The following is a 25,606-nucleotide window of genomic DNA, read 5'->3' as shown; positions in this document are numbered from 1 at the left end:
TCAACAAACTAACAAAGGCAACGGGTCCTCACATCAATAGCGGGAGTTAAACCCACAACCTTGCAGGCGAGTCAACTCCTTACCAACTTAGCAAACCTTCATTGGGTCTCTCTCTCCTTTAGCCAACCTTCACGTCTCTCTCTCTCTCTCTCTCTCTCTCTCTCTCTCTCTCTCTCTCTCTATTAATTTATTATAGGTTTGAATGTGTCATTGGTCCCTGCACTTTCATCAGATTTTGGCATTGGTCTCTGCACTTTTTTTTGTTTGGCATTGGTCCCTGCACTTTGTAAAAATATTGATATTGGTCCCTCTGTTAACTTTCTGTTAAAAAAAACACAAAACCAACGGAGTGCCACGTGGCCCAATCATTTCACGCCACGTGGCACCAATATCAATATTTTTACAAAGTGCAGGGACCAATACCAATATTTTTACAAAGTGCAGGGACCAATGCCAAAATCTGATGAAAGTGCAAAGACTAAAGACATATTTAAACCTTATATATATATATATATATATATATATATATATAGAGATTTGCTAACATACACCCACTTATTTTTTAAAATGAGTATTTTAATAAGTTATAACCAAAACATTCCTCTAAAAAAAAAGTTATAACTAAAAAATTGGTTAATATAAAGAGCAATTTGCTAAAACTCTTGTTCATAAAAGAAAATGGATGTAAGTAAGAAGCTCCTACATACATTTCTTAGAATACAACCGTCCATTTTTTAATAGTATGTTTGCAAATGAAAGTTACAATATTGTTTATAATATATACTCCCTCCGTTTTAAAATATAAGCAAATTTTATTTTTTAGGTTCATTCAATTAATGATGTATGTGGTCAATATTATGAACCACATACATCATTAATTGAATGAACCTAAAAAGTAAAATTTGCTTATATTTTGAGACGGATGGAGTATATCTTAAGATGCATGTGGCTAAAATATTCATTCATAAAAATTAGTTGACATTAAAATTGTATTAAAAAATTAATACAAATTAATATTGTATTAAATTTCACATCGTACTGTTTGTATTGTTAATTTTTCATAACTTAAGTTGTGTTTTATTTTGACAAACTTAAGTTGTGTTGGATTGTTCTATCAATTGTTTACTATGTTGCAACTCAAACACATGCATGTACATGTTTAATTTACTTTCTAATTTTCCCGTCATTTTATCTCAATTTAATTACTTTTTCACTGTTTTGAAGTTTTACCTTAATTTACATCACTTTTCCTTTTCTTTTTTTTAATAAAAATAAAAACATATATCGTCATAAAAATATTCTGGGCAAAAATACTTGTCCAAACAACATTATAATTTAACTCTAAATGTTTCATCTAGAGATAAAAAGATAGATTGATCTTCGACTTTGAAGGTTTTGCACTCCTTGAGTCTTATGATATTCTTGACTTTGAAGGACATATCTCCTATGTGCCCTTGTTGTGGGATGGAGGAAGAGACCATTCTTCATGTGCTCTGAGACTGCATTTATGCAACTCAAGTATGGATCAAACTTGTTCCTTCTGTATACAATCATATATTGGCAGTATGGTAGAATAAATTGACAATATTTGATAAACCCTACAATAATATTCAAAACTCAAGAATATTTACAAAATAAACATAAAAGCACTTCTTTGTTCCAACATCAGATGTTGTTTTTTCTTTTTCAAGTTGTCATTAACCTCATTAGAGATCAAAAGGATGGTGGCTATCATATTTTTTTATTCTCTTAAAAAAAATATAATGAAATCTACATAATATAATATTATTACAATTCTTTTGAATCCTAACGAGGGAAGAAGACCATGATTCCTTCAAGATCTTTTATAAAGTGAGAGAAGCAACAAGCTTATGTATTTTTTCTTGAAAGTGAGAGAAGTGTGTTGGTGTAGAGTATGCAGTGCTCACAATGTAAAGGAAGTGGAAATTATTGGTGTGGTTAAAATTAACAATAGAAAATCATATATTTTGACATCTTAGTAATTCTTGGTTATGCAAATTCTATGTGATTTATGTGCTTCACTATGTATGTCATGCATTAGTTTTCTATCCGACAGGTGTGACTGTACTTTGCTATGTTGACTTTCATATCATTAGGCTCTAATACATGGTTAATGTTTGATCGTTTCAGGGAACATATATGGTTGTATAGCGTCAAAACTTAGCTAATATGCTCCACAATTTAGTGATAATGCAGTCACTTTTAAGGATAAGAAAAAAATATAAATTTTCAAGTTCAAGAGGCATTTTGCACATAATTGCAAAACTTCAGGGGGTATTTGCAAAACGTGATGTTGACTAACACGGAGGGGTAAATTGATCAACGTTGTGCAATTTCAGAAGGATAACTAAAATTTTATTAATTTCAAAAGAGTAATTGTCGAAACTTACAATTTCAAAGGATAATTGCATATTTACTCTATCAATACCTCTTCTTCTTTTTAATATCACAAGTCGCCCCAGTTTATAATTACTGCGACATTTTTTAATGAAGAAATAAATAGTAAGACTCTGATTTGTCAATAAAAATAATAAACTTTTTAACATGCTAATGATGCTACCTCACCTCACGTTACCGTAAGATGACGTGCATTATTATAGATGCGGATAAGGAAGCATTATTCCCCGGATCATGCTGTGAATGTTGTTTTATTTCAGGTAAGCATGTCACTCTCACTGGATTTCCATTTCATTTGTTGGAAGAAAACACGGTGCTGATCTGACGGTTCTGATACATGCATGCATGAGGAATGTGAAAGGTAGCAAGACACATGATTATTACAATAACGGTGTGAAATGATTTATACATCAATTAAGCACTATGAGCTATGATGCTATTTTTTATTTTTTTAAGTTGACGAATTGACAAAGCCATTATAAACGAATAAATAGAGGTATCAGGGTTCGAACCCCGGTCATGAAATCCGGTCTAACAATTTCGGTATTTTGATAGTTGAACTAGGACTTATAGACAACTATGATGCAATTTTATTATACGCTAATTTGTAAAATATCTTCATAAATAAAAAAAATACTTGATTGGATATATGTTTTTTTTTCTTCATTATATATATATAAATAAATGATTAATTACACATGAATAGAAGGCAAACAAACAACAAGTTACGTCGTTAGGCCTTTTTGGATAGTAAAACTAATTCTCATAAACACAACACATTCATGAACATAGGAGTCATGACATGTGCGTGACTCTTTGATCTCTACGTAGAAGGCCAACAATCTTCGGTGATAGGAAGCCAAAAGTGTCAATAGCAAATGGTATAAAAACATGTTGATGGTAAGAACATGTTTTGTCATGTTTGGTCACTTTGCTTGACGCAACTTTTGGAGTTGTCTGTCCTACCGTAAAAGCTCTGACCCCTAATCCGACGAGTAGTGAAACCCTGGTCAAATCCACGCTTGCATGTTTTCCTTCTACCCATCCGTATACCATAACATCTGCAGACCTAAGTGTCAATCTTCTATCTAATAAGTTAGTTAAAAAATTCACAGAAGCCTCCTTCTTTACTGATACTCCGTCTGCTAAATATATGTCTCATTTACATTGATAATATATACACACACTACCAAAATCTTATTACGTTTGGGTGGGATGTCATGGGTACCTTATAAAGAGTAGTGTAAAATACTAAGCCAAATTTAAGGTATAATCATGATGCATGATACATTTTAAATTATATATATAGACACACGCATAAAATATCAATTTAAATCCTTAGCTTTTTTTATTCAAGACACCTTAATGAAAAGTTTCCAAAATTTAAAAGAATGAAGGCGATATCCATCATTTGTCCATTTCCACATACAGTAACTAGCTAGCTAGGAAATATATATGAATTGATAGTAGCTAGGGATCAAGGGTCGTGTCAAGAGCGTGTTCTTCTCAAATGGGAGATAAGCCATGGGACTATACATGAACTGACTAATAGTTAGGACTTTATATCCTCATCTTGTTGATTTATGTTGGACCACATATATATAATTTAATTTTAAGTGCGGACCGTCGGCAAATTAGGTTTGAGTATGAGATATCTTATAGACACTTTTTGAGGGGGGGTTTTTCATATTTTATAATCTTTTATTAAATTTGGTGTTGACTTCTACTTTGTTTTTCTATAACTTTTTTAGGGGTGATTCTGTTGAGATAATTTTGATAATCAAGTTGATCATATCAGCATGCTTTGGTATAGTTCTAACTTTAGTAGATTCCCTATAAAATAAAATAAAATTAGTAGATGACTTATGTTTCATTAGGTGCATTTCATTACCATTTTCAATAAAATATCAACTCCATTTTCCTTTTATATGAAAAAAGAAGAAATTTTATTTGTCAAAAAAAAAAAAAATTATTTGCATTTTGTAAGTATTTTTTTATGCGGTAATTATAATTGTTATGAATAATTCTAGTTAAGAACATCAGGAAAAACATTTAATACGCCTATTTTACTAAAATTAGTGAATATATCTACTTTTTGGATCATCTTTTTGAAATTTATATTACAATCAACCACTTTTATTTTACTTTGTCTTACATATTATAGTTGATTTTACAGACTCCCTTCACACTCACTGACATTTTCACATACATAAGTTGAGTATGTTACGTGATGAATGAAATGAAAAATAGGCACCAAAGTTATATTGTTTTGTTATTTATTCATTGTGGGACTCTTGCGATAATTAGTAATCCAAAAATTGACTTCAATAACAACTCTTAATATGCTAACCAAATTTTATTACAGAAATAATGGCGTACCAAATTTGCTAACGTTTTTGTATCTTCAATTTTCCCTGTTATTCTTCTACTGTTTTGTTCTTCATCCATAATTTTTACTAGTAAATTATGTTTAGTCATCGCAGGGTGAATCAATCAAATTGATTTCCTTGTAATTAATTGAATCCAACAAATAATAAAGGTTCATAGTGGAACCCTAATCAAAGAATTAAAAAACATTTGAAAAAGAGGAGGATGGATAAAGATCTTCTGCCTTGAAGCTCCTGATGTCTGACCCTTGCTTTGTACCCATGCATGGGGCGCATGGGACAACAAAGAAAGCTGTCTCATGTGCAAGGGCGCATAGGGCAACATCTCCAGTGTGAATTTTGCAGATTTTTCGATTGTACTTTCATCTTGAAATGCTTTTGAACTTGAAATGAATTTTCTTCATCTTGTATTGTCTTAAACAACCTTCTAAGAACCATTGGTCTTTAATCTTCATATCCTGGATCCTTCAATTGATGTTTTCTTTTGCCGATTTACATTATTTCTCTCTAAAAAGTTAATTACAACGACTCAAATGAAAACAATACAATTTGTTCCTCAAATAATTGAAACCTCTTCTAAATTACAATTTATTTGCCTTCAAATGCAAAGAAAACTACTAAAAATATAGCCTAGAATATCACATGATGTTTCGTTATAAGAGAGATATAGTTTGCCTAGTGAACTAAAGAGGTTCATAAAAATATTTGAAGAAAACTTATTTTTCCCTCAAAGGAAGAAAGCGTGATTCGCTAAGAAAGCCTTGCTTCACCTAGCAAACTTAAAATTACAAAACCTCTGTAAATAGAGGTGTAACTCATTTTTGTAAAGACTAATCCCTATAAACCGAGTCAAATAGAGAGATGAGAGGGCAGAGGGCGTGAAACACCATTGGAGGGCTAGGAAGCTTAAATTCAAGCTTGTTGATGCATGTTAAACATCTATCAATCTTATTTTGAGTTGGGATTGGGTGTAAACAACTAGGAACCTAATTAGTATTCTTAATCTGGTTTGTTGTATACGATTTATGCATTAAATTTAATCTTCAGTTTAAATCCGCTCTTAATGTTTTGTCGACGATGTAGTGTTCCGCAATTGATCTTTTGATTTAGTTTGAGCCATAGTCGACCTTACTATCTAAGGGACATGGTTTAAATTAATTATAGGTGCTATCGTGTTAGTGTTAACGGGTAGGTCTATATTCATGTATAACTATCCGCACTTATGCCATTTAAACAATCAGATATTTTGCCACTGACGTATCAGAAGTCAGTTGGTTCAATTGATCTCGTATTGTTAACTATAGATGAAGACGTGTGTTGAGGGATAGGTGGAGTTATATCTGAAGCATAAAAAGTATACAATCAATTCAGATGAAACGTACGAAGAATAACTATTGAAATCTAATCCCATCATAACTTTCTATATCTTGCTTTAGTTTACTTTGTTTAACTGAACAAATAACTTTACGAAGCTTTGTTTATAAATTCTGTCAGTACGAGCATTAATCGAGCTAAGTGAGGTCTCTATTGTTCGATAATTTAATTTTGATAAAACAGACATAATACTTACTGCTGCTTAAGGATAGGAAAAATCATGTTCATCACACCTCTAGTTGTTGCACCTCCAATTGAATATCCTTATGAAAATGTTAAATCTAAGGTTCCTCCACCTTTAATTGGTATTCCTTTCGACGATGGCAAAGTGGAGATTGCACCCACTACAAGAATGTAAGGAATTAGCACGGAGTAATTTCCCACGCAAGGGAGAAAAAAAAGCCCAAGTAAAGATGAATTTGTGGCGGAATAAAGTTTCATAAAAAAAAAGCCCTCGCAAACCGTTCCAGCAGAATTTTGGCCTCCGCAAAACCCACTAGCAATTCTGATAATACTTTACCTTTGCGTGGGACTTTGGTCTGCCATAGTCACGTGTAGAAAAATAACTGTTGACATTTGCGTTTGCCAAAAGCTGTCGCAAATGCAATTTTTAAACCAAAAAAAAATTGTGTGGGACTTATCCACCACAAATATACTAATATTTTTTAAAAATAGCATTTGCGTCTGCTTAAGCTGTCGTAAAAACTCGTAGTTTATATTTCCTCGTTTTTAGTTGTTAGAAAATTAAACAATTTTTTTAATAAATATAAATTTTATGCAGTAAAACAAAAATTAATTTAAGAACTATAAATAAAAGGCAATTACGTTTTAATAGAAAACAATTTCAAAATAAACCAAAAATGAAAAAAAAAAAAAAAAAGATATAATTTCGAAATCAACTTTTAAAATATATTCATTAAAAATTAAATATAAAAAGGTTTTTTTAAAAGAAAGTATAAAGAGCTAAAACTTAACTAAAAACATGTAGAAAAATTTTAATTGAAATATTTGTAGAGAGAAATGAGAGATAAATACCGTAAGAGAAGAAAGATTGTAAAAAGGAATTTGAAATAGGTCCGTCTATAAAGATAAAAATTCTGCAAATTATGCGTTTGCACCATCTTTTATTTGAGGAAAATGTCAAATTGAAAAGTTAGTTCTCGTCTTACATTTATGACAGATTTTGTCTGCAGCAAATTTTAAATTAAAATTGTATTTCCCCGCCTTACATTTGTGGCGGTTTTAATGCACCGCAAATGTCAGTTTCTTTTGTTCATACCTTTGCATGGGCATGAGAATAATTATGCCGTAGATGGACAAAATTCTGCCGCTAATACAATTTCAATAAAAAAATCAACCTTCTTATTTGCGTGGGGATTTGGCCGTCGCAAATACCATATTTTCGTCGTAAAGTTGTGTGGGATTTATGTCTGCGGTAAATTTTTGCAGCAAAATCATGTTATTCTTGTAGTGGCCTCAAACTGTGATTCCTTATGTCATTTCCAATCTCGAGCTGCCACAATTAATTGTTAACCTTTATATTGATCATTGGGTACAATTTAATACTATTAGAAAGTTTCCATCACAGAATTTATTGTTGGAGTGGGTTCGAGAATAAGCAAGTAAGCTAGTATTTTTCGTTGTTCTCAGAAAAATAAATAATGGTAGAAATGGAAGAAGTGTGTTCATTACAGTGATATGTGAAAGAGAAGGTTCTAATGCCAAGTACAAGAATTTGTTCAAGCATAAGATATTTGGTTCGAGGAATTGTGGGTTCATGTTTCGTGTGAGATGTTATTTGTTGATTGTCGGTGATTGGAGCCTTAAACTTTGTGAGAGGACACACAACCATGAAATGGCAAAGTGTTGAAAGGTCATAAAACATGTTTAAACTCAAATGTCAATAGACTCCTTCATGAGTTAACAAACTCAATGGTTCTTCCAGAACATATTATGGTCTCTTTAAGGAATAGAAACAGTCGAATTTCAACAAGTACATACATTCTATCAAGGGTCTAAGATTAGAAATGTAGCATCTCATGATATATTTTGTTAAGAATAATTTGTGTATCACTATAGGAAGTAAGTTGATTTTGCTGATGTTAGAGATATTTTTTGGGTGCATCTGAATTCCATCAATGTGTTTAACACGTTTTCTACTATGCTTGTGTTAGATTCCACTTATAAAACCAACAAACACCGTCTTCCGTTTCCTGAGTTTAGAAATGCAACATCTCATGAAATCCATTGTTGAGAATAATATGTGTATCACTATAGGAAGTATGCTAATTTTGATGATGTCAGAGATATTTTATGGGCACATCTGGATTCAATCAACGTGTTTAACATGTTTCCTATTATGCTTGTGTTGGTGTTACTTATATCGAGTTGACGGTCTCTATTGAATTTTCTTATATGATGTATGGGAAGGAAGATAACTTCACTTAGCCTCTTGAGATGTGTCGTGATTTTTTAAAATCAATAGATATCCACCCAAATTCGTTGTCATTGACTAGGAGAAAACATTAATGAATGATGTTGATATTGTTTTCCCGAAGGCTACTACCCTGTTGTGTGAGTAACACATCTTAAAAAATGTTAGAGAAAAATATAATACATATTGCAAAGTTAAGGATCTCAAAGCCAATGATGGGAAAGATATAAAATCTAAATATGTAGTGTAGATAGTCCTGGATGCTAGGGATGTTATTGTGAACTCTGATACAAAGCAGACATATGTTGCTAATTGGAATCGATTCAAAATTGTATGCGACAAGTTTCCTAAATTTTTGGAATATGTTGAAACTACAATTTTGGGGCCGGTGAAAGAGACAGTGGTGAGATATTACTAACCCAGTCATGCATCTTGGAAATACGACTCCGCTCATAGTCAATTAAAAAAGTATATGTATAGTAGTAGTATGGGTGATTTATGTACAAATTGAGCATTCGTTCACAACATAGTCAGATACACTCGTTGTTTCAGACAAGCATGATCATGATGGAACATAGATTCAAAGGAAAGGTGTTGTGGTCTAAGTTGGTTAGAAACATGTCAAGGAACACTTTGTATTCTCTCACAAACGAGGTTGGTCGAGAAGATGGGTGTGGTATTGATAAATTTAAATATGATTGCTTAATTTTCATCACATACAAATTGGTGTGTGCGCGTACAATTTCCAAGAAGATCAAGCTCAACACCCCGCCTTTCATTTAGATGAAATTCAAACTCACTAAAAGAGGTTGTAGTTCGATAATGATGGTGGTCCTAAGGATAGCCAGACAAATATATCTCTTCTAACATAATAGGATTTGCTTCATGTCAGGTATTTGAACCCTCTTTCGTTAATCCTTGTAATTTTGCATTCTGTTATTGTATTGGGACTCTTCAGATTTTCCAGCCCCATGCTAACATACTTATCATGTGTGGATGTAGGTGAAGAGGGCATTTCAGATTATATATTTTGAATTGGGTCATATTAAATCAGATTATATAATCTAAAATGCCCTAGTAACATAACATAATGAAACTTCATGCATTCCAACTAACATATTGTTACACAATTCAGACTCAGTTCATAGGTGTTGATTACAACATGAAGGTTCATATTAAAGAGAAGTTTCATAAGTTTGTTTTATTGGAAACAACCTATATGCATCCACCTTCACCAAAGTTCAAATTAAAAGGTGCGCCAAAGAAGGATAAACATATTGTACGGCTAACTAAGCGATCACCTTCACTTTGAGAGCATGTTGACTCTCGCAATCCAGATACACAAGTTTCATAGTCCAAGTCAACAGGCTCAAGTAGGATAAGTGCGCATAAAAGTAATATGTCTCTTAACCCACCTCCAGTTAAAGTCGGCATCCCACACAAAGACAAAATATCCTTGTTCATGCATGAATTTATTGAAAATGTAATGGATGTAGCTGGTAATGGTCATTGTTGATTCGGTGTAGTTGTGAGCCTACGTCATATGTCTGTTAATGATTATCAAATTTTCCATTATTAACTTTTAAAAGAGGTGAGTGATGATGATATTGAGTGTTATCTTCGATTAATTGGGTCGGAAAAACTATTCAACGAGTCAAACACGCTATGAGTTGTGATGGTATTGGCACTGATCCACCGAATAAGTGGATGATCATGTCGAATATGAGTTTTCTCATTGCACAGAGATATAAGCATGTGGTGGTTCTACTGTACATCAATAAAGAGCAATCAAAAATATTTTTTCCCTTTACGTAGTGAACCTTCGCATAGAAATTGAATGATATGTCTAGCACATGTGGATGACAACTATTTGATGGTGGTATATTTGAAGAATGATTGTCCAATTCCTTCCATTCCGTGCTATGGGGATGAAAATGTCGAGATGACGCAAAGTCATGGGAAGCTAGATATGTCCATATGATGATTGCTTAGAATCAACTAAGTTAGGTGGTGGGTAATGAGATAATAAGAGATGATGATATATTCATTGTTGAATCTATAAAAACAAAGAATCATTTTCATGCAGTTTGCTGAACTTTGAGAGTTTTCGAGTTATATAATCTTAAAAAGACGTTCATATTTTATAATCTGAACATGTCTATTTTTTATATTTCATATAACACATAAGAAGGATATGATGAAAAAAGAAATAGTAAAAAAAGAAACTAGTTTTATCCACGCTAGACTCTCTTTGTTTTTGAAACTATTTCAACTATTTTATATTCTTTATAGATTTTTTCGTTAGTGAAATATAATAATTAACAAGATTTGTTTTCTAGGGTTAAAAGTTAACACTGACATTTTTCATGGAACCCCACACCTCACCATCATATATGATGGGAGGCCCCCCCTTATAAGCTATTTTTTGAACCTTTTAGAAAGTTGAACTTCACTATAGAGAAAAGGATAACCACCGAGAGGGAAAAAAAGAAAATGAAAGAAGAATTTGCCCAACTATTCTAGATCCTAACAACTTTATGATATGTTTTTGTTAATTTCCACATTCTTCCAATATTTAATCACTACTAAAGACAAAGGGGAAGCATCATAGATTGCCAATTTATAAAGGGTTAGATGGTGACAATATATAAAATGCTATCCATCCTATGGATGAGGTAGCTATGGAATGCTTTATAATACTTTTCTTATGAAAAGATAGACAACACTACATCAAATTTAAGAGGCATAAACTATATATATACGATTGAAGATTATAGGGTATTAAGCGGTCCATGAAAGATACTTGAGTGACATTTTTTATGCCATTTGATCATGGAGAGCTTATGTCCTACCCTTGTTGTCGAATTTTAATAGAGAATTGAGAAAAGTTCCAATTTTAAAATTAAAGTTGATGTTTTGCTTTTAGTGTTTTATTTGATTTGATTCAAGGTTTTCTAAACATTGCTTGTGTGCTACCCCTTGTTGTCGAATTTTTGTAGAATATTGGAAAAAGTTCCAATTTAAAAATTAAAGTTGATTTTTGCTTTTAGTGTTTTATATGATTTGATTCATGATTTTCTAGCACCTGCTTTGTATTAAAAAATTAATTAAGGCTTTGAGGGTTTAGTGCCTCGGAAAGTATAGACAACTCCAAGAATATGTAATTTAAATATTTTTCTATTACCTTGCTAGCTACTTCACTATCAAAATCATGTAAATTGCCATTTTCTTCTGTTTTTGAAATGAGAGGGTCATTTTCCAATGGTTTTATATATGAAGATTTTCTTGTACATCGTTTTCTGAAGTTGTTGATATTGAATCTACTAATTAATATCCAAATTAGTAGATTGAGTAATTTTTAAAACCATATTCAGTGATTGGATTTCTTGTAGGAGATGGCATTTTCTTTCGTGCGTGTGCTTTATTTATTTATTTGATTGCTTTAATTTTCACTTGATGGAGAAATGTTTGGTGGAACATGTATAAATAGTAATTGTGTGTGATGGACACTACTGTGAGACAATCCTGAAAGTGGTTTGGCCCATGAATCAACTTTCTGAATCCTGACACAATAATTGAGAAAGGGTATGTGCCCTCTATTGTCGGTCAATGATGATGAAATTCCCACATTAGGGCACTGTCATCCTCCATATTTTAAACAAGGATCCTGTTAACTTGTGTCCTAAAAGCACATGTTAAGAAACTTAAAAAGAGTAAATTTATATTGGGAAACATAATAGTTTAACTTTTAAAAAGTTTATTACACGACTTTTGATACGGATAATTCTATATTGAGTTCCTTAACATGTGTCCTTGAGAGCACAAGTTAACGTTTGCCTTAAAGAAAATGCTATCTTGTGTTCTTGGGATATAAGTTAAAAAATTAATTATAAAAGTTATTTTTTAAAAAAAATTATACATTTAATGTCTTGAAAGTTTCCAATATTCTAATTTCAATGTGACATTTAATGCCGTTTTAAGGTTCTTAACTTGTGTCATTAAAGTATAAGTTATCATGATCCATATTTCATCATTAAATTAAATTATATATGTTGATATTTATTTATCCAATGAAGCAGACTTAGGGTGTGTTTGGTAAAATTAAGCTATAAGCTAGCTGATAGTTGAAAAGTTAGCTGATAGTTGATAGCTGGAAGCTTATGGCTGAAAAGCTAGTTGATTGAAATTAAAGTGTTTGGTAAAATTAGCATTTAAAATGACTGATAAATATAAAATGACAGAAAAGTACACATAAGTTTAATATGTTTTTTTAAGGACGTATATTTAATATGTTATGAATTATATTTATAAACATTTTTAACTAATATATTTATTATAACAATTTTAATTTATTTCAAAGTATTTTTTGTCTTTAAAATAATAAATGTGATATATGAATTTAATTGAGATTATATTTAATAAATTTTATAATTATTACAAAAAAAAAATTGAATGAGACCGTATAAAAAAATACAAACCTCAAAACATAAGGAACATTAAAAAAAATCAAATAGAAAGAAAAAAAAAAGTGAAAACGCAACTGTAAAAAAAAAAAAAAAAAAACGTGGGTAGTTATGTTTTCTTGAGTGGGTAGTTTTCTAAAATAAAAAAATTATATAAAGGTCAAAAATGGAAGAAAATATAAAAAGCTATCAGCTATAAGCTAAAAAGCTACTTGAATTAGCTTTTCAAAAAACGCTATAAGCTCATAAGAAAAGTTTGTTACCAAACATGTCACGTTTTCATCCAACGAGCTTATAAGTTAATCTAACAAGCTATAAGCTAACTTATTTATGTTACCAAACACAACCTTATATGGTTTAAGATTATCTAATGCACATTTGATGGAACTTGTTTTAATTATTACTCATACTCTATCTATATACAAGTTCATTTTAACATCTATGTTGAAAGCTCCAAAATTAGTTATCTTAGGCCCTCAATTCACTAAACCAATAATGCTGAGCATGAGAGAGTGTATTGAAAACTTGTTTTAGTTATATTACTCATATTCTATACACAAGTTAGTTTTAGTTTTTTCACCACAATATATCTAAGTCTCTTGAATGTATTGGTGTTTGAATAGTTATGTATCATGATAGAATTTACAATTTTATTTGAGAATCTGATACGTTCTGCAATTCTAAATTTTGGGGATAATTTCCAAGGTCATACACACACAAACACTATAATTCAAAAGAAGTATATAATATTTGTTGTTATGGACCACAAAATCTAATTTACACAAGCACGGGTTACTAAGCTCCAAGAAGCTACAGAAATATCAGCCACCATATATACAGATCCAATTATTGATCTTATTATTTACATATTCATTGTGAATCAAAGTAAATCATACAAATTTTATTTTAAAAATTATCTTATTAAAAAATCAGTATAAATTATAATAAAATGGTACTTATTTAAAAAACTATAATTGTGATTGTATTTAAATATTTATAATTACACATGGGATATCATTAGTTTGAATACAATACAAAGGAGTTCCCGTGAATTTAACTCAGTTGGTAAGAACAATGCATAATATATGCAAGATCTCAGATTCAAACTCCAGATAAAAAAAATACAATACAAAGGTAACCTGAAAAGTTTGGAGTTTGACATGCTTGATGTTTTGCTATTGTAGGCTTCAAATACTATTGATCAAGGAAATAAAGAAAGTTTGTTAGAAAAGTCATGTGTCGAAATCTATTTTCAAGTTATCCTATATAATTAGGGTTTCAAAAGTTGTATTCTTTTCTTTGTTGCTTTTGGAAGGCAAAGAGAGAGGTATCATGAAAAATGATTAGATGCTCTATCACTTCACAACAATAATTGCTTATCCACGAGGATCAACCAAATCAGTCTTATCAGCAACCATATAATTGTTCTTATGTGTTTCTCTTTTATTCGCTGAAATGTTTTAGAAAGACAAAAAAATAAATTAAAAGGAAAAATAAAATAAAAAATGGGACATTCTTTTTAGGTAAGTTCTTATGTACAAACTTACTTGAGTACGGATACTCGTAGTCAATAAATTTGATTATATTTTAAATATTTTTTTAACAAGTTATTTTTAAATAAATTAATACAAATATATGATATATCATTGAATAATTAGAAAATTGATACTCTCAATTTTATTTTTTTAGAAAATGGATATATATCCAATCAACTTTTGAGTACAATTGTGTTCACCTTCTTTCGAATTTGTGTTTTTACAAGACATCACTTGCATAAAATTCTTATCACTTTGGTAAAAGAAAATGATATTTGTATGTCTATTTTATGACAAACTTTGAATAACTTTATCTCATACTTACATTATGTTTCTACTCTCCGTCTTCTTTTTCTTCTTTATTGTTTTTGACCAATGAAAAAAAATTATCAAAAATGTTATCATCAAATAGTTATATAAATATCATTAGTAAAAATATATGTCTGTAGAAATATCGTTAGTAAAAACATTATGCTCAAAACATACTCCTAAGAGTTGTTTACGTGCATGAGTCCGAGATCAAACTCTTAATCACACGCGTAAGAGTTCTTTATCACTAAGACACAATACTAAATTGATTGGAGAGAAATACATCAAAACATATAGAACAAATTTTATTTCAGAGAAAGACATCATAAGATATAGAACAAATATTATATAATCTAAAACACCCTTTTTTCCCTTCATTTGTTGGCTTTTCATGGGATGTTTGACACGTTTCGGATTATATAATCCAAACTGGCTTACATGTTATTGAATTATATAAGCCGAACCTATCTTATGCACTTCAACTTCAAGATCTTTCAAGTTGCTCCAGGTTACAACAGGATCGCAATTTTCGAATTATATAATCTAAACCTAGTTCAAATTATATAATCCGAACAAAAGGTATTTTGGAAAACAAAATAGGACGCGCGAGAATAGAATATGATGAAAAAAGTAATAGTCAAAATTTTTAAGTTGCCTCTCTCCCCATCCAACCCGTTTTCTTCTTTTTTTGTTAATTAAATGATATTTTATGAAGGTGAAAAGGTGAGAAGTATTTACCTTGGCTTCTATCGGTGTCAACTGAATTCAAAGCATATGTTTTTTTTTTTTAAAGAGAGTTCAGAGCATAGTTGTGTAATGAAGTATTTATCTTATACAAATATCATTTCTCTTTTAAAAATGACATTGATCAATGATTGGTGAAAACACTGAAAAAATGTAAGTTATGCTTAATTTATTTAAATATAATGGACATATTTTCTCAAGAAATTTATTAACCAACCAACAAGCACAAAGTCATCAGAATTTGGTTTATAACAGGACATGGTTGCTCACTAAACCATACAGAATTGGGGTCAACAATTGCATGTCTAGCCAGAAAATGGGCAGCCCAATTCCCATCTCTGTTAATGCACAAATACAAGAGATATAATGGTCATATATTCTATTATAGAATTAATTAAACAGTAGATTAAGATCTATGCATAAAAATTTATTGAGAAAAATATTTATCCAAAAGTGCAATAAAAAAATTGTGAATAATATTGATGAGTATAAGAATTTTTGTATAAATATAAACGAGTTATACTTTGCATGCAACTACAAAGACCGATCACTCAAACCGGGCATGACAACAATGGACAACAAAGCTCTCCTTTAAGAGATATTGCATTCATAGGGCTGAATTCAAACCTAGAACCTGGGTTAATTTAGAAGAAATATCTTATCATCTCATTTAAGCGCTCTTAGGTCGAACATAGAAATGTTAGTCTTAAAGTATGAAGCAAAATTTGTAAAAAAACAAAAAACCTTCAAAACTGAATACTTGACACAACAGTGAAATCTTAAGTAACCATAATAAACTGTAAAAAAAAAAAAAAAAAAAAACGGTAGAAACATATGGCACTTGAGGCACTTAATAAAAAAAATCAAATACTAAGGGGTGAAATTCTCAAACCATCTACTAGTACCCATAAACCATACTACTACCAACCTCAAACTATTAGAGATTCTGAACACTGATCACTGATCACTCAAGAAAAGTCCTAGTATCGAACTAGATCAACCCAATTAACACTTAATACTAGCAGTTAATTACATACTGTGTTTTCAATAGTCATCTCTCCCAAACGCCTGTGAGAAACTTCTAAAAGCAAGAATAACCAGTCAAGCGCATGGTCCAGTACTATTAGATGTCATAATTTCCATGTTTTTCCGTGTAAGAAATGCACATTCAAGATATTCAGCTCCCACAAATCATGTTGGAGGGAAGAATTAAATTACAACAAAAAATGGATCAATGTATTCAACAAATTAAGACCAGCAAAGCCATTCACCAGCCCTTGAAATAATTTTTTACCTGTGGGGATTTGAAATGAGGGTAATTACAGTGCTTCTTTTCAATAGTAAGGTGTCAAATATTGTAAGTTTCCCTTAGATTACTTGGTTGCAAGATTCTCTCCTCAACCTTGTGGTCCTCGGTTTGAGACTTGGCGTCTTCATAAAGGTGTCAGATATTACTAATCTAACTTAACTGTAATATTAACTGGCTATAGAATAGGATTTTGGGCTATGAAGCACGGACACTCTTCGGATTAGGTGTTCCGGTGTCGGACATGTCGTGTCCGACACCGACACGACACTGACACATATAATTACACTGAATTATGTGATTTTCTCAAATTATCAGTGGTGTCGGCGTCCGTGTCGTGTCCGAATCTGTGCTTCATAGATTTAGTGCAGGAGATTAAGAACTTTACGGTGAAATGAAGGAATTTGCAGTGCTTCTTAGCACAGCCAGATGTCAAAAATATTGAATCAAACATTTAAGCTACTCAATCTTCACCAGCCGTGAAACGAAGGAATTTACGGTGCTTCTTGGCACAGCCAGGTTTCAAAAATTGAACCGATCACTTAAACTACTCAATCTTCACCAGACATAGGGAGGATTTTCTACCTGTGGAGGCAAGAGTTGAAGGTCTTCACAATGCTGCTTGTTATAGTCACGCGTCCCAGGAATTGCTCCGGTACATAATCGCAGGAATTCATTCCCAGTGAGACAGTTGTGAGCAAATGCTAATCCTCCGTCTACTAATTCGGTGAGACTAGGCACTGAAAGTGAATTAGCAATGAGCTTTCCATTATTTTTATTTGATTTTGTAGCACCCTTCTCGATGTTCACCACTCTGTCGAGCTCGGAATATTTCATAAATCTTTGAGTAGCGGCATCCCAAGAAAGTTGATATCTTTGTTCAGGTGTAAGAAGACGGGGCTCATTTTCTAACGCTTCTTTAACTTTTGCCACAAATTCTTCAGATGTATTGTAAGTCAAACAGTTTGGGAAAGACCTGAAGAACTCATTTGAAGGATGGTCGGCACAAACTACGAACTTTCCCATCGCAAGTGCCTCCGCTGTAGCTGTGCAGAGCACATCACTAACACTAGGGTTAATGAAAACTTTGTACCTGTAAGAAAGTAGATATATACAGTCAAAAACAGAACCAAAAATTAATAAGAACAAGTTCAGTACTAGTGTCTAATGTGTGATGCAAACAGTTATTTTCTTGATTTTAATGGGGACCTATGTTTCATGATAACATGAGGATCCTCTCTGTTTCTGGTTAATATGTAATAATATTGAAGCAGTGGCACAGATTTCAAACTATTCTTACCCATGAAGAGAATCCTCTGCATGGTCCCTTCCTTTCTGAAAGTTGATATTCAAATCCAACGTTTTAGCTGTACTCTGAACTTCATTAGCATCCTCTCCATTACCAAATACATCAATCTTGAAGCCGTCAAGGTCATTTTTATGCTTTGCTAATAAATGAATCAACTCCTTGTATCCCTTTGCCCATACCATCTTTCCCAAGAAATATGCCCCTTTTGTGAATGGCTTCTGTCCAAGCTCTCTGTCTGCATCGATCTCTTCTCCAATTTTTAAGAACTTGGGACTCACACCATGAACATTGCAAATTACAGACTTCGGTAAATCCTGAGTGGCTGCTGAAAGACGGAGAACCTGAATAAATCGTTAACAAGTCTCATTTTACACTCTTATGATAATATACCTTTATGACAAATTAATGAAGAAAATTCATTATAATCATGTCTAGTTATCTCATGTTAATGCAGGCTTACATATTAGGATGATAAATATCATACCTTGTGGCAGTACGCTCTTGTAACCCAGTTGTTTATGTGTTTCACAAAGAATGCTTGGAGGGCCCCATTTTTCTCCCTCTTGATATATTCTAAATAATTTGTGTGGACAATACCGACAACATGATTGAATTTCTTCGTCCAACATTTGCCATGATGGTACCAATTCAAATGTTCTGGTTCTTCCAATATAGCAATATCAGCATCCCTGGCAGGTATATATTTAGAAGCATCGCCAGCAGCCATTATACTTCGCCTTTCTTTAGAAAACTATGCACAAGAAGAAAAGTGTGAGAACTGAATGTAATTTGACGTGAAAATGAAACATGGAAAAATACAAATGGTTTAATAGCAAGGCTACCTTAGCAGGATAAAAGGAGATTTTGAATTCTGCTTCAAAACCAATTCTTTCCTCAAGCCAATTTCGTATATAAACCTCCTGCTCTTCCGGTGAGAGAAAAGTGAGATTGTTGGGATAAACTTGTTCTTGATCTGATCTACAAAGCCATGGAATTAGCAGAGTAACTTTCTGTTTTAACGATTGTGATAGATAAGCAGCACGAAATAGTGGATTTACAGAAGTTCCAGTCATCCAAGGAAGACTAGCAGTTGTGACTATTGCAACATGCCTCTGATTGTCTGACAGATCATGTTTTGCATGGTGGTCTGTCCAGAATCCACCATCATACCGGTGCCCTGTACTCTGAAGAACACTTGCTATCCGCAAATCCAATTCATCATTTAGGTTACCATCCCCAAGAACCGAAGATTCTCCCCCAGAAAAGGAGTGGAGTTGTCGTTGGTTCTTACGTCTGCCATACAAGCCTTCCACAATCTTGTTACATATATCTACAATGACATTGGACAGAGCATAAAATACAATAGCACATAAAATGAACTATACAGTATACACTAGGTGACTCGGATTCGATACATCTTCATTAAACTAGAAGACGAAGGTAGAGAGGGTGAACGTATAATCCAGCCTACTGACAAACATTGAGCGAGCCAATCAGCCATCGTCTCAAATCTGCCAAAATGAAAGCATAAAATGTAAAGTGAATATATTAAGTACCTCTCTTGACTCCAAGTTGATCCAAAAATGGTCCTGACTGTCTAACAAAATACGCCAGAAGTTCAGATACATCCAATGGGCGAACTTCCTGCAAGACAATAAAGTGAAAATATTAACTAAAATTTACGGAATCAATTACTCAAATCAAGGCACTAGTTGCAGAATATAGAAGAACCAGTACACAGAGAAGTTAAAGACACAAGTAGAACATGGACAGTGATGGGAATTGGTATTTTATTAGAATGAAATAAGGATATTTATTTAGTAGTAGAGAGGATGAGATAATTAGCGAGACAAGACATGTCTATCAATAAGAGGGGTTGACGAGGAAGGGGTTGTGTCGTCTTGAGAGAATTGGGGCCTTCGGACATAGGGAGGTTTGCAGACACTCAAATGACAGCAGTGTTTTATCTTTGTAATTGGGGTTATCCCGACCCTATTAGTTTTTATTAAAATACAAAGTTCCTATCATTCATGTTATTGTGTGTATTAGTGCAACAATGGAAAGTTAGGATCCTTCAGTCACATGCATTTTTTTCTTGTTTCTTCACACGAGCGCATAATACTACATGAAGTATATCAAAATCTGAACAAAAGAAAATAACCAATAACAAACCAACCTTTGAATCTTCAGTCTCATTGCACATTGATTTCTGCAAGAAACAAACATACAATTAATTTTATTTTTTCAAACACAAAAGCATATATTACCAGTCATATGTCCAGAAAAAGAAAAAAATACTAAATAATAGCTATGATACTAAACTAAAGAACATTTAATGGTGGTTGCTAGTTAATCACAGTATTGGGAGAGAGAATAATTAGCTCTCCGGTATAATTTATTATTGTGATATTTTTTCTAGCATAAATTTGGAAACACTTTTAATAGGGCCATCATTCAAAAGTTAAAACATTGTAGATATTGGATGCAAATTACATGTCACTGCATATATAATCAAAGCGGAAGAATCAGGCCACGAAATTACAACGTATATTGAATTCGATGATTGACCAAAAAGAGCCCGACATGAAGACTGAAAAAGACAGAAAGCATACTGAAGTTACAATGCAGTCACTAAATGACTTAATCATTTGGCCATTGAGAGGAGCAACTTCTCCATACAAAATTTATTACTCTTCTCACGTGCCGCACAAAAATGCAAACTATCACATGAACCAGTATACTCTAATATCCCAATGCAAAATGCACTCCAAGTACAACCCAGTTCAAATCGTGTCTTCTATTAATAGCCCCACATTGAGGAGTCTCGCTTAATAAGTGGTACTTATAAGTCTCTGGGACACTCTCACCTAATGGACTAATCTTTAAGGATGAACTCTCGCTTTGGAACCCTACTCTCCTTCCTAAACTGACAAAAGGTAACATTGCACACTACCAGCAGAATACGTAGTTGAAAAACATATCCATAGCATAACACACAATCTATCAATATCAATGTCTTAAAAACAAAACCAGACCCAACACTTCAACTGGTTGAACCATGAACTAACATTATCTACCGTTCGCCTACTTGAGCAGTTCAATCACAGTTTGGTCCTGTTCAAGCGGTTCTTAGCAATTAAACTTGATTGGAAGTTCTCACCTGTTCAAAGTTCGGCTCAGTTTTTAAAACACTTATTGGTTAGTTGTCTACTTAACTGCACAGATGTGAGGAAAACATTCCACATTAAAGAGACAGTAAAGTCTGGTTTTTTCCCAACACTTATTGTATTGATCTATATGCAACTCAAATTTAAATTAATGAATTGAATTGCACCTAAAACCACATAAATGAACTAAACTACTTTGTCGATGACTAAATTGGGCCGCGAGAAAATTGAGTATTTAATCTAAATTAAATAAGCAATTGTAAAAGAAAGAACATACCAAACTTAACTTCAACTTATCCAAAAACTGAGTATTTTTCTTGAACTGTTTCTTAAACACACGAATTGGTTCCCAATCTTTACACCATTGTTGTTCATCTCCCTTCCAAAACTCACTACAATTAAACCTCTTATTATTACCCAAAATTCCATCCATATCCTCTTCAACCTCTGAAACAATAGCATCCCTAATAGCAGAGAGATTCATCCGAATACTTGTTCTCTTAGGAAACTCGGAAAGCTTAGGGCGCAAGTTTTTGACGAAATCGACGTCGTCGAAGGTGGTGGAAGGAAGGTTTCGTGTTGTGAAGGAATTTGCACGGTCGCGTATGAGACGGAGATCTTCTCGCCAACGGTGGGAGATAGAGGTGAAGGTGTTTGAGGGTTGTGAATGAGAGTGACTTGCCATGGCGGAATTGGAAATTGAAAAGAAACTGAGGAAGGGTTCTTTTGCGTTCAACCAAGCTATGATTGTCTTCTATTTACACGTTTGGCAAAAAATTAGCATAAGCTATTTTATACGGTTGAATTTATGTTTTTAATTAAGATTATAGGGATAAGATTGAGATAAATAATTGTAAGTTATAAAATAATTAGGAGGGTGAAAACATCCGATTAATATTTTAGTGAATAAAATCAAAATTCAATATATTTGTAAAGAACAAAACTTATTTATTCTTTAAAATTATTATTATATTAAAGTTGAAATATGATATCATATATAGTCGAGTAAAGGAAGTTTAGTTTCATTGGTCTATTTAGTTCGTGTATATTTAACCACGGATCAAATTATCTATTTATACGCATTCATGTAAAATAAGCTTAAAAAAAAGAGAAATTAACATGTCATATGAAACTTTTAAAAAGTTAGTCTTTGACTTAAGAAATAGGCCTACAGCAGACTACATATTAGCCTTATGACTTAATTTTTTTGACAAACCAGACTTACGTCATACAGCTCGGCGCAGCCAATTTTCACCTTTGATTGGCATCACAACAAAATGGATATTTCAAGTAAATAATTGACAGGTACTAAAAATAATACATGTTTTGATTCAATTGTCAAAATTGTGAATATCCTAAATCTTTTGGACACAAAAATAAGCATAATTCAAATGCTAAAATAAGGATATTACAATTAAATTGTTCATGAGTTGAGACTCCATCTTTAATTTAAGATTAAATTGTTAATGAGCTGAGACTCCATCTCTAATTTAAGATCCACAATGATGATTACGTTAACCAAAAACACGCTAAACATATGCATAAATACTTTAGAAGCCAACAAACAATTAACAATTAAAAGCGTAATAATAACATGCAAACTAATTTCTTCCACATATGATAAATGATCAAGAATAATGCAAGATCCATGATCTTAATTCACATCCATCTATAGAAGAAAAAAAAACATTTGTCGATGTTCGCTCATATCAACTATATGTGATGATCTCTTACAAGACCAATTCAATCACATGTTGACAAATCATATAAAAGGCTGAGACAATTCTGAATTTTGTGATTGTCTCCAAAAGCCCCTTACTCAAAATATAATATTAACAAAACGAGTTATTTTTAAACATTTCAAGAAATACATAGGTTACAAACTTGAAAGAAACTAAAAATAATAATAAAATATAAGCAAATAAACCTAACAAGAAAAACAAAAACTCCAACACAAGCATTAGATCTTGAACCAGATAGTGACGGAGTGACCAGAAAATTATAAAATTTTCCAACTCAAAAACCTAAAAATTCAACATAAGAATTCACAACTTATTTATCATAAAGTCTCTTACTCTTAAATTAAAACCTCTTTAAATTCATGCCTTATGCACTAGAATTCCCATAGCACTAGTTGGCACTTGTATCTCCAACCTCAGCAGCCTCCTCAGTCCTAACTTTCTTTTTTTTTCCTTCCAATTTATTGTTGCCTTCTGATTCCTCCAGTCCTCTTTTAGCACTTGAACTTGAAGGCCTTAATCCGTAGGGATCAATCCCACTTGCTCTCATTAGATCTCCTGGGAGGTATTTCAGTGACTCCTCCTCTTTCCCAATTGGAAATAAGCGGTTTCTTGTATCTTGCAAATTGAAGTCCGACCTATTAATAAAAGAGAAATGTTAACCAGTATCCCATGACACCCTTTAATTAAACTAGCATACAACAATTTAAGATTGAACACTCCATTCCAAAAATAATGAGTATATAAATTTAGTTGTGAATGAAACACAAACACAAATTGTTCTGAATAAATATTATCATTTATTTCCCACAAAAAAAAAAAAAACAATAATTTATTATCTGCATCTTACAAATTCACCAATGTGAATTATATTTCTAATATTTGATCTAACATTAGATTTTAATAAAATGTTGCAGGGATAATCTATGTGATTTAAAGTTTTAAGCCAATAGTAGATTTTGTAAAACTTACATATATAATTATATACTTTCTTTTATGAAGAAGATCCTTTTTCTTCATTATTACATCAATTTTGGGTAAAGATTGTAAACAAAAGTATCCTTATCATGTTGAATAAATCACATGAAATTCAAGTGAATCTATGAAACAATAATTGGCTAGTGAAATTTACTACATCAAGAGTTTGTGAGAGACTAACCTCAGTTTTGAAAAAGGATCAATCCCTAAATGAACGTCACATACTGGACAGCAATCCAAAATTTCATCACTTAATTTTGTGTAAATGCACTTCTTGCAAACTAAACCAAGTTCAAATAAGAAAAAACTTTTAGTAATTTCATGATCAAATTTTTATCGTCTATTATATAAGCATTCAAAAGAAATAAATAAAAAAATGTCATGCATGAAATGTGAATTATCCGATCTCAATGATCACAAATGTGTCGACTGTATGGATGCGTCAAATATTTTTGAGATCAATAGAAGTTCTCACAAGTATGAAAGCATATAATGATTTTGGTGGCATCAGTCAGAAGTTGTTTGCATAGCTCGCAAGACAAGCATTTTGCTATCTCCCGACTCCTAGAATAAAATGGCCTTATCCTCACCATCTTTCACCACTTGATGAATTAATATTGCATGCAAATTTACGTCCACTGTTTGATACCTGCATCATCATTTAACACTTCAATTAAAATCAAGAATTAATAAATTAGGCATTAAATATTGATGAATAAATAAACAAACATGCATATACATTGAGTATTTATCAATAAATTCAATCAAAAATTGTGTTATGAATGGTGATGTGATGTGAGTGAAGTGAGAAAATAAGAAAAACATAAACTTGGACACATACCCGTTACTCTCTATTTCTTATGTTTATTTCTTGCTTAACCTTGTACATATATATAGATGGCTTTGTACAACTTTTAATTAAATACCAACAAATGGAGTATGATTTACTGTGTTGGGTGTACCGTGAGACCAACCTAAGCTACATTTTTCTTTTATATATTGTTTTTTATTGTTTTTTTTAAATAATTATTATTTATTGTTGAAAATAAATATTAGAAGATTTCTTCAAAAAAAAAAAAATAGAAGATATTTTCTTCAAAAAAATAATAGAAGATACTATATGCTTTATTTAAAGAATAAAAAAAGCATTATAAATTTCACGCGTTTTATAATTTAATTTTTACTTTATATTGCCAAAAATAAAAATAAAAGATATTTTATGCTTTCTTTAAAGAATAAAAAAAAAACATTATAAATTTCACGTGTTTCATAATTTAATTTTTACTTTATATTGCCTCAAAAAATAGAAGATATTATATGCTTTCTTTAAAGAAGGAAAAAAAGCATTATAAATTTCACGCGTTTTATAATTTAATTTTTACTTTATATTGCTTCAAAAAAAATAGAAGATATTATATGCTTTCTTTAAAGAATAAAAAAGCA

The 25,606-nt window shown here is 31.8% G+C and overlaps 1 protein-coding gene across 1 annotated transcript; it reads right to left on the bottom strand.

Annotated features, from left to right (window-relative positions):
• Positions 1 to 16,518: 16,518 nt before the first annotated feature.
• Positions 16,519 to 22,200, bottom strand: LOC25483735 (digalactosyldiacylglycerol synthase 1, chloroplastic). Its single transcript, XM_013612439.3, has 7 exons — positions 21,724 to 22,200; positions 20,456 to 20,488; positions 19,836 to 19,923; positions 19,122 to 19,609; positions 18,764 to 19,030; positions 18,271 to 18,620; positions 16,519 to 18,063 (listed from the first exon to the last, which is right to left on the bottom strand). The coding sequence occupies exons 1-7, from the start codon at positions 22,129 to 22,131 to the stop codon at positions 17,529 to 17,531; spliced, it is 2,169 nt and encodes a 722-aa protein (XP_013467893.1). The 5' UTR covers positions 22,132 to 22,200; the 3' UTR covers positions 16,519 to 17,528.
• Positions 22,201 to 25,606: the final 3,406 nt, after the last annotated feature.

The sequence above is a fragment of the Medicago truncatula genome, chromosome 1 (assembly GCF_003473485.1).
Source record: "Medicago truncatula cultivar Jemalong A17 chromosome 1, MtrunA17r5.0-ANR, whole genome shotgun sequence".
Lineage (NCBI taxonomy): Eukaryota > Viridiplantae > Streptophyta > Magnoliopsida > Fabales > Fabaceae > Medicago > Medicago truncatula.
The sequence above is the reverse complement of the archived record's forward strand: the minus strand, read 5'-3'. Positions and strand labels throughout refer to the sequence as shown.

Bases quoted from the DNA above. Each gene is read 5' to 3' on its own strand.
- LOC25483735 (XM_013612439.3), bottom strand. From the start codon at position 22,131: ATGGCAAGTCACTCTCATTCACAACCCTCAAACACCTTCACCTCTATC. The intron at 19,610-19,835 runs GTACTTAATATA...ATGTCATTGTAG, and splicing joins TCAACTTGGAGTCAAGAGAG to ATATATGTAACAAGATTGTG. The intron at 19,031-19,121 runs GTAGCCTTGCTA...TCTTGTGCATAG, and splicing joins TCTCCTTTTATCCTGCTAAG to TTTTCTAAAGAAAGGCGAAG.